The sequence below is a fragment of the Thalassophryne amazonica genome, chromosome 13 (assembly GCF_902500255.1).
Source record: "Thalassophryne amazonica chromosome 13, fThaAma1.1, whole genome shotgun sequence".
NCBI lineage: Eukaryota > Metazoa > Chordata > Actinopteri > Batrachoidiformes > Batrachoididae > Thalassophryne > Thalassophryne amazonica.
Genome location: NC_047115.1, coordinates 78,590,704 through 78,601,120, shown reverse-complemented (window position 1 = coordinate 78,601,120; position 10,417 = coordinate 78,590,704). Strand labels below are relative to the sequence as shown.

The window sequence follows — 10,417 nt, the reverse complement described above, 5'->3', positions numbered from 1 at the left end:
AAAAACATGTATATATAAGGCAAACCAAATTAAAAGAGAAATGCCACTTTTAACAACCTGGACTTTATTTCTGGCATAAAATATAGTCATTTACCCACCAGTATAACTTTGGTGTCATTATTAGTCGATGGTTCAAATCTGAGGCCAACATTGTTCTTCTACTAAGGTGGATTAGAACATTTTGTGGTACACAGCACCAACTACTGGACAGGAGTCAATATGACACTGATTTCAAAATGCAACTCTTTTCAGCCATATGTGCAGTATTGTGACATGTCAGTCATCTGTGTCGAATCAGATTTCAGGGGAGTCCAGCACAAACCTGGAATGGCTCCACCCATGCCAGGAAGTGTTCAACATTTGACATTTCCTGTTTCATGGTGGACTCAAAATTTGGCACTTTCTGTTTCAGTGTGAACTTGCCACTGAGGTTTCGCGAGATTCCATGAGATCTCTCATCTGTCATCCAGGAACTGTCGGTCCAGGAAGTGTTTGACATTTGACATTTCCTGTTTTATTGTGGACTCAAAATTTGGCACTTCCTGTTTGGGACTCCCTGTACCATAAGTGAGCTTCCCGCTGCTGCGTGATGCTTCGTTTGTATAAATATCGGAGATCATATGGTCAGTTGCACTAATGGACGATTGAGGAAGTCTGTGCTCCAGGGTTTGTGTCAAATCAAATTTCTCCTTTTATCTGTTTTTGAATGTTGGCACCTTTAACAGAGTTAGCAGGAATGAGTATCTTCATGACTTTACCTCCTCTGTTACTCCACGGTTGCTCCGGCAACAAGCCAGTGATCATTTTTTATGCCCACACACCAGCTCCATCATGAAAACCACTGCCCTGTCCAGAAAAAATTGCATTAATATAACACCCAAACCAAGATTAGTCTGTTATCTTTGCACTGTTTGGCAACTCTAACATGAAGCATGTGTGGGCTTTATTCCTCCCACCCAGGCCATGCACAGTTATGGCTGTGCTCCTCCTTTGTACTCATTTGTGGATTGAGATGAACTTCCAAGATGGTGACACCCAGAGCCACACTATCTGAGCTTCAAAACCTCTCTTCATAAGAGCTATGGCTGATGTCACAGAAGGTTTGTCCAGTATACATGTAAAATCGATGGTAACTCCAAAACCAGGCACCTGAAAAATGCTGACATTTGGAAATTCCACATTTGAGCCAGCACCAAAATATAACATAAGTTACCTGAAAGTCTGTTTTATTGGTGGAAAAAAGTCTAAAGCAGACCAGACCGAGTGGGGTGCCAACCTACTAGACCATAAGTGTTGACAAATGCTTTACTAAAAAACAAATAAATAAATAACCTCTTGGCTTTACATGATTTAAATGTATATATTGGTTGAACATGATGTTTTTGAGCTTATTGTGACACTCCTATGCAATAATCATGCTGTCTAATCAGCATCTTGATATGCCACACCTGTGAGGTGGGATGGATCATCTTGGCAAAGGATAAATGCTCACTAACACAGATTTAGACACATTTGTAAAGAATATTTAAGAGAAATAGGGCTTTTGTGTATATAGAAAATGTTTTAGATCTTTGAGTTCAGCTAATGAAAAATGGGAGCAAAAAATTGCTGCATTTATACTTTTGTTCAGTGTATATACAGTGCTGTGAAAAAGTGTTTGCTCCCTTGACCCTTTACATGTTAGATTTTTATTAGGACATTAAAAAACAAAACAAAAATTCAGGCCTTGTATATTAGAATTTCCAAAATCATGCTCTTTAAACTCACAGTGAAAGTTAGCTGTCTAACTGGTGATGCAACACTCCAAACCTGCAATTTGCACAATTTCTTCAATCACAGCCACAGAAATCTATAACTTCTTCAGGGTTGTCCTGGTGTCTTGGTGGCTTTCCTCACTCTTCTTATACAGTCACTCAGTTTTTGAGACTATCTTCCTTACACAGATTTACCATAGAGTGCTATACTGTTTGTATTTCTTCATAATTCATGTAAATAATGTCCAAGACATAGTCAGTGTCTTGGGAATGTTCACGTATCCATCCTCTGACTTGTCCGAAGAAAACTGTATGTAAAAGTGATGGTTTACATGTGCTATACTAAAGGGGGCACTTACTTATTCACACCATCATTTTGGGTTTAAGATTTTTAATTAATTTATATCAAACTGTACAGATTTACTTTCACTGTGAGTTTAAAGAGCATGATTTTGGAAATTCTAATATACAGTACAAGGCCTGAAGTACTGTTTTGTTTTTTTGATGTCCTAATAAAAATCAAACATGTAAAGGGTCAAGGGAGCAAATACTTTCACAGCACTGTATATATTTATGGGCAGCATGGTGGCTTAGTGGTTAGTACCTGTGGTCTTTCTGTGTGGAGTTTGCATGTTCTTCCCATGTTTGCATGGGTTTTCTCTGGGTGCTCAGGCTTCCTCCATCATCCAAAGACATGTAGGTTAGGTGAATCATAAACTTTAAATTGTCTGTTGGTGTGCATGCGAGGGTGAATATGTTTGTCCGTCTATATGTACCATGCCTCACACCCTTTATGAATGCTGAGACACACTCCAGCCCCCCACGACTCGATCTTGGATAAGCGGTTGAAGATGAGTGTATCTATCTATCTATCTATCTATCTATCTAGCTATCTAGCTATCTATCTAGCTATCTATCTAGCTATCTATCTAGCTATCTATCTATCTATGTATCTATCTATCTATCTAGAGAGAGAGAGAGAGAGAGAGAGAGAGAGAGAGAGAGAGAGAGATCGATAATATAAAACTTTATTGATCTCACAGAGGAGAAATTCACGTTACGTCAGCTCTTAAAAAAACACACAAAATGGGTGCAAGTAGAGGAAAATGTCCATCAAACAGCGTGTGGAAGGATAAGCAATAATAATAACACTTGTAACAGTACAAGACATAAGAAAATGAGGTAGAAATAGTATATGTATATATATAGACACACACACACATATATATATATATATATATATATATATATATATATATATATATATATATATATATGTATGTGTGTGTGTGTGTGTGTGTGTGTGTGTGTATGTATGTATGTGTATATATATATATATATATATATATATATATATACATACATACACATATGCAGGGAGAGAGAGTGTCTGTGGGTGGAATGTTCAGGCCCAGGGTGTGTCTGAGGTTCAGCTTTTGATTATTAGAAGTAAATTTCATATACTGAACACTGTAGATAAAATAATGTTTTAATTCTTGTCTACATCCCCACAGCTCATCAGTTACTTATGACTCCACTGATGTTTTAAATACATTACAGCTAGAGACTGTGTTCAGCATTAGGGGGTTTTCTGTTACAAATAGCCTTTGCCTTTAACAAGTACAACTATAGAGTGCAGTTGGTCAGAGGCCAAGGCACACAAGGCAGCTCTCATCCTTTATAAATAAATAAATAAAATCAGCTCGCGCACTTGGTCAACTTTACCTCAGAAACAGGGAATTTGTTGAGCGTGTGCTCTCACAATGTGAGCAAAGCGTGCTCCTTTGTCCTTCCTGCCCACCTGTTTAATGGAAACAGCAAATGTAACACCTCGGGAACGGTAAGTAATGTGTGCATGTGAATGTGTGTGAATTGTGGTGGTAGGCCAAGGGTGCTCCAGGAGTAGGACAGTTCGTTCTCTTCCAGACGAGCAGCTGGGTGATACACAACAGAGCAAACATGACTCGGCCGAGGTCACAAAGTAACTGTCACAGGCTCTTCACCTTTGTGCAGAGACAGTCTGGAGCTTAGAAAAAGCATGACTGATCATATTTCTTCAAATAATTCTAGCCTGGCTTTCTCTAGGGTCAAAGTGCCCCCTGGTGTGCAGAAAGGAGAAAGCTGCTAGTTGATTTTTTAATTACTGGATATGCTATTGTTTTGTTATTTTTCCCCCAGTCAAATTACAATTCAAAACTCCAGATCTTTCATGAAGTATAATATTAATATTTTAGCCCCCAGGGATGTGCACCCACCTTCTACTGTTCTGGATATAGATCAAGTCTATCATCAATGAGTGCTTGCCTCAGGAGACTTGGAGTGCTTGTTCTAGCAGGCAGAAAGGGGCGATCACATGTACATCAGATCCCAATGGAGCTGTCGCTTTTGCTGCCGTTTAAAGTCTAATCAATAAATGAAACATGAACTATGGCTATCAGTTGTGGTCTACAAGATGTTTCTGGGAAAACTGCATGCTAAGTATAAGCCAGCAAAAGTGGGAAAAAGCAGTAAAGCATGCATTGCTCTACTACTGTTTGTGAATCTTTTTCAGCTCTGTTCAGTACTGATTTAATGACACATGAAAATTGTTGAAGCAAGAGCAAAATGCCCGATAATCTCCATGGATTCCAGTTTGCTGACTGTGGAGATTGGACTGATTTGGCTACGGGCACCCGCTACCGTCAGTGTCCAAAAGCATTAGTGATTCCTGTTCGACTACAGCACAGTTCCAGGGTATCCATTTCCTTGCATTAATGTCTGCCTTCTACCACAGCAAATCAAAAGCTTGTTGTAATACCCCGGCATAAATTAATATACTCCCTCAATAACACAGGCGAGACTCCAGGGCTTTGATAGGCAGGTCGAGGTGGAAAGACATAGAAAACTGCCACTCTACTATACATTGGAAAGCTGAACAATTTATTATCAAGAACAAGAATATGAAACAAGAAAGGAACAACAAAAAACCTTAATCAGTTTCTTAATCTTGTTTTCACAGCAATGTGATCACTTAAACACTTCCAGCACAGAAAGAATATATTGTGCATGGAGAACTTTCCAGTTAATCTTAAGCCACCAGGTATGGGTTTTTATTTATTTATTTAGTGTGTGTGAGTTATTATGTCAATATGGAATTGATCTGCTGAAACCAGTGTGAACAACAACAGTTGGGTTTAAACGTTGACTGAAAAAAAGGTTTTTCGCCCTGGTTACTTTCATCACGACAGTCATGGTAGTTGCTCCTTTGAGTCTGATCTTGATTCCTTATTGCCAGTCAAAGGTACGCTTGACCAGCCTGAAGAAGGTTCGGTTGTGCTCCTGTAGGTAGGAGCGGAGTTGTTGGAGCACAGTGCTGTTGACCACCGGGTGGGGGCGCCCCTTTGACTCGTGCAGACAGCGCTCTCTGCCATCGCTCCGGATACAGTAAAATCCCTTGGTCTGGTTGAAGTAGAAGTTGGAGGATACTATCCTTGGTGGCAAGTTGAGGAAATGCTCCACCTTCTGAAGCTGCGGCAGGGGGTTGTGTATCAGAGCATCCCCGTCCACAATGTGTATCTGCTCCAGGGGAAAGTAGCGCAGCCAGTTCCGCATGTGGATGTCATACAAGCTCCTCTGAATGGCCTTGTACCGGATATTTAGGACTCCATTTCTCACTAGCAGGTTCTCGATGGCTTGCACGGGCTTGTGGTTCTCCAGTCGGTTGAAGTACACCTGGGTGTAATCTGAGATGACCCGCTCAGCCGGGTCACGCAAGATCAGTAGCAACTTTATAGAGGAGTTCATCGCGCAGATGCGTTCCGGTGCAAGAGCTGATGTAAAGTAGCCAGGAGTTTTTTCAACTGTGATCTGATGTGGGTAGGAATAGGGCATCAACTCACGGTACCACTCAAAGCCCTTGGCATAGTTCTCGTCCCAGTCAAAGAAGTGCACCTCAGTGGCTGCAGCAGCAACCTCAGGGTGTATGTCAAGCATTTCCAGCAGTGCTCTTGTACCACCTTTGCGTACACCAATAATGATGCTGTGTGGGGCTCGTTTGCTCGTCCCTGGAGGTGGAGATGGAGGCACGTCTCCAGAGACATTGGATGAAGGTCCAGCGCCAAGGTCAGCAGAGTCCAGTGTTATGTCAAATTCTGCATGGACAAAGTGAAATGGGGCAGTATATGTTCGGAGAACCAAAAGAAAGACAGAAACCATGAAGCAAGCCATGGTGATGGATTGAGAAAGTGGACACTGATGTAGTGACAGAATGCAACAAAAGGATGCTGTGGTTTAGCCTTGGACCAGATCTGTCTTCCTGAGCTCAGTGGTCATGGGAGCAGTGAGCAGTGCTTGTTAATGCAGTCTGTCTGCCGCTGAGTTTGAACAGGAAAAGGAGGAGCACAAATCATCAGCAGTACTCGGCACATCTGTAGGGGAGGACAAAGACAAAATAGAAGAAAAGCCTTTCAGATTTCAGGGATAAAAAGCAGGATGAAAATCTGCATTATACTCAAAAGCCATTTTCCTCATTCCCCCAAGAAAAAAATATCCAGCCATGCATAGAGTCCATGTCTGTACGAAGTGTTTCACCTCAAAAGCATGATCTCAATTCATCTTTTTTGAGTCTCTTTTCATTTTTCCATCTGCTTTCTACCCTCACTCTGTAAAGTCACTTTGAATAGATGCTGTAATTTCTCAGTGTGAAAAAACACTGAGCCAGACAGCTTGTTAGACAGCGTGCCTGAGATATGAAAGTGTGACTGAAGGCCACAAGACAAAGCTTTATGACTTTTGCTTCCCTGAACAATCTGCAGTTAAATCAATAATATCATTCAAATCTAGGGTTTTGCTAACTTATAAAAAAGCAATCTATTGCAGAAAATCAGATGAGTTGACACTGATTTCTTATATTTGCTAATATATATATATATATATATATATATAGACACACACACACACACACACACACACACACACACACACACACACACACACACACAGGGTGGGCCAATAAAATGTTACCACTTTTTGATCGTACACAGGTTTTAGAAATGGGAACTTATTTGTGAAACGTGCTTGCCTCTACTGGTGGTTGGCTCTCACTGCGGTATTGTATCACTTCCTGTTCCGGAGCACAGCGGTGTTTTTCTGTATCTGTTAGCTGTTTAATCTGCGCAGTTAGATTGATCTAGTTATCTAGATTACGATTTGTTTCCCAGTGTAATCTTTACGTGCCTTAACTAAAGCACTCCTTCTGCTGAATCGCCTCTAAATTATTTACACATTATTCACTTTGCGTGTTTTTAGGAATCCGCTAGCTTAGCGTAGCTACTAGCTCTTAGCCGATTTAGCATGGCGGCTTCTCCTGTCTCTCCCACACTTTTCTGCTCTGGGTGTGAAATGTTTAGTTATTCCTCGGCCTCCTTTAGCAGTAACGGTACTTGTAATAAGTGTAGCTTATTCGTAGCTTTGGAGGCCAGGCTGGGCGAATTGGAGACTCGGCTCCGCACCGTGGAAAATTCTACAGCTAGCCAGGCCCCTGTAGTCGGTGCGGACCAAGGTAGCTTAGCCGCCGTTAGTTACCCCCTGGCAGATCCCGAGCAGCCGGGAAAGCAGGCTGACTGGATGACTGTGAGGAGGAAGCGTAGCCCTAAACAGAAGCCCCGTGTACACCGCCAACCCGTTCACATCTCTAACCGTTTTTCCCCACTCGACGACACACCCGCCGAGGATCAAACTCTGGTTATTGGCGACTCTGTTTTGTGAAATGTGAAGTTAGCGACACCAGCAACCATAGTCAATTGTCTTCCGGGGGCCAGAGCAGGGGACATTGAAGGAAATTTGAAACTGCTGGCTAAGGCTAAGCGTAAATTTGGTAAGATTGCACGTCGGCAGTAATGACACCCGGTTACGCCAATCGGAGGTCACTAAAATTAACATTAAATCGGTGTGTAACTTTGCAAAAACAGTGTCGGACTCTGTAGTTTTCTCTGGGCCCCTCCCCAATCAGACCGGGAGTGACATGTTTAGCCACATGTTCTCCTTGAATTGCTGGCTGTCTGAGTGGTGTCCAAAAAATGAGGTGGGCTTCATAGATAATTGGCAAAGCTTCTGGGGAAAACCTGGTCTTGTTAGGAGAGACGGCATCCATCCCACTTTGGATGGAGCAGCTCTCATTTCTAGAAATCTGGCCAATTTTCTTAAATCCTCCAAACCGTGACTATCCAGGGTTGGGACCAGGAAGCAGAGTTGTAGTCTTACACACCTCTCTGCAGCTTCTCTCCCCCTGCCATCCCCTCATTACCCCATCCCCGTAGAGATGGTGCCTGCTCCCAGACTACCAATAACCAGCAAAAATCTATTTAAGCATAAAAATTCAAAAAGAAAAAATAATATAGCACCTTCAACTGCACCACAGACTAAAACAGTTAAATGTGGTCTATTAAACATTAGGTCTCTCTCTTCTAAGTCCCTGTTGGTAAATTATATAATAATTGATCAACATATTGATTTATTCTGCCTTACAGAAACCTGGTTACAGCAGGATGAATATGTTAGTTTAAATGAGTCAACACCCCAGAGTCACACTAACTGTCAGAATGCTCGTAGCACGGGCCGGGGCGGAGGATTAGCAGCAATCTTCCATTCCAGCTTATTAATTAATCAAAAACCCAGACAGAGCTTTAATTCATTTGAAAGCTTGACTCTTAGTCTTGTCCATCCAAATTGGAAGTCCCAAAAACCAGTTTTATTTGTTATTATCTATCGTCCACCTGGTCGTTACTGTGAGTTTCTCTGTGAATTTTCAGACCTTTTGTCTGACTTAGTGCTTAGCTCAGATAAGATAATTATATTGGGCGATTTTAACATCCACACAGATGCTGAGAATGACAGCCTCAACACTGCATTTAATCTATTATTAGACTCTATTGGCTTTGCTCAAAAAGTAAATGAGTCCACCCACCACTTTAATCATATCTTAGATCTTGTTCTGACTTATGGTATGGAAATAGAAGACTTAACAGTATTCCCTGAAAACTCCCTTCTGTCTGATCATTTCTTAATAACATTTACATTTACTCTGATGGACTACCCAGCAGTGGGGAATAAGTTTCATTACACTAGAAGTCTTTCAGAAAGCGCTGTAACTAGGTTTAAGGATATGATTCCTTCTTTATGTTCTCTAATGCCATATACCAACACAGTGCAGAGTAGCTACCTAAACTCTGTAAGTGAGATAGAGTATCTCGTCAATAGTTTTACATCCTCATTGAAGACAACTTTGGATGCTGTAGCTCCTCTAAAAAAGAGAGCTTTAAATCAGAAGTGCCTGACTCCGTGGTATAACTCACAAACTCGTAGCTTAAAGCAGATAACCCGTAAGTTGGAGAGGAAATGGCGTCTCACTAATTTAGAAGATCTTCACTTAGCCTGGAAAAAGAGTCTGTTGCTCTATAAAAAAAGCCCTCCGTAAAGCTAGGACATCTTTCTACTCATCACTAATTGAAGAAAATAAGAACAACCCCAGGTTTCTTTTCAGTACTGTAGTCAGGCTGACAAAGAGTCAGAGCTCTATTGAGCTGAGTATTCCATTAACTTTAACTAGTAATGACTTCATGACTTTCTTTGGAAACAAAATTTTAACTATTAGAGAAAAAATTACTCATAACCATCCCAAAGACGTATCGTTATCTTTGGCTGCTTTCAGTGATGCCGGTATTTGGTTAGACTCTTTCTCTCCGATTGTTCTGTCTGAGTTATTTTCATTAGTTACTTCATCCAAACCATCAACATGTTTATTAGACCCCATTCCTACCAGGCTGCTCAAGGAAGCCCTACCATTATTTAATGCTTCGATCTTAAATATGATCAATCTATCTTTGTTAGTTGGCTATGTACCACAGGCTTTTAAGGTGGCAGTAATTAAACCATTACTTAAAAAGCCATCACTTGACCCAGCTATCTTAGCTAATTATAGGCCAATCTCCAACCTTCCTTTTCTCTCAAAAATTCTTGAAAGGGTAGTTGTAAAACAGCTAACTGATCATCTGCAGAGGAATGGTCTATTTGAAGAGTTTCAGTCAGGTTTTAGAATTCATCATAGTACAGAAACAGCATTAGTGAAGGTTACAAATGATCTTCTTATGGCCTCGGACAGTGGACTCATCTCTGTGCTTGTTCTGTTGGACCTCAGTGCTGCTTTTGATACTGTTGACCATAAAATTTTATTACAGAGATTAGAGCATGCCATAGGTATTAAAGGCACTGCACTGCGGTGGTTTGAATCATATTTGTCTAATAGATTATATATATATATATATATATATATATATATATATATATATATTAAAAATAAGTGGTCAAATATGTACATATTAACATTTCATTGACTACTAATGCGTTAGAACACGTTCGTCTAGAAGACATGTTCATTCAGAATAGCTCCTTATCACAAATTGACTATTTTGTTAACTTCTCGTAAATCTTTTTTCTCATATGGTCTGTGGTCAATGCATTTGCCAGTAGAAGCCGAGCATCCACTCACTTCAATGGGACTGTGTGGAAGAGTTTTTTCATTGCCTTGAAACTTGACAGTCATCGGATAAATGCCACGATTTTGTCCTATCCCCGCACGCCGAGTGTCTCTTGAGGTGAATGGAGGTGTGGGCGGGCCTGGACTCTGG

At 40.9% G+C, this 10,417-nt stretch overlaps 1 protein-coding gene across 1 annotated transcript in view; it reads right to left on the bottom strand.

Annotated features, from left to right (window-relative positions):
* Nucleotides 1–4,993: 4,993 nt before the first annotated feature.
* Nucleotides 4,994–10,417, bottom strand: part of hs3st1l1 (heparan sulfate (glucosamine) 3-O-sulfotransferase 1-like1) — a 198,848-nt gene continuing 193,424 nt past the window's right edge. The window contains exon 2 of the mRNA XM_034185070.1: nucleotides 4,994–6,160. Coding sequence (XP_034040961.1) covers nucleotides 5,019–5,960 — 942 coding nt within the window. The 5' untranslated portion in view covers nucleotides 5,961–6,160 and the 3' untranslated portion in view covers nucleotides 4,994–5,018. The remainder of the gene's footprint in view (nucleotides 6,161–10,417) is intronic.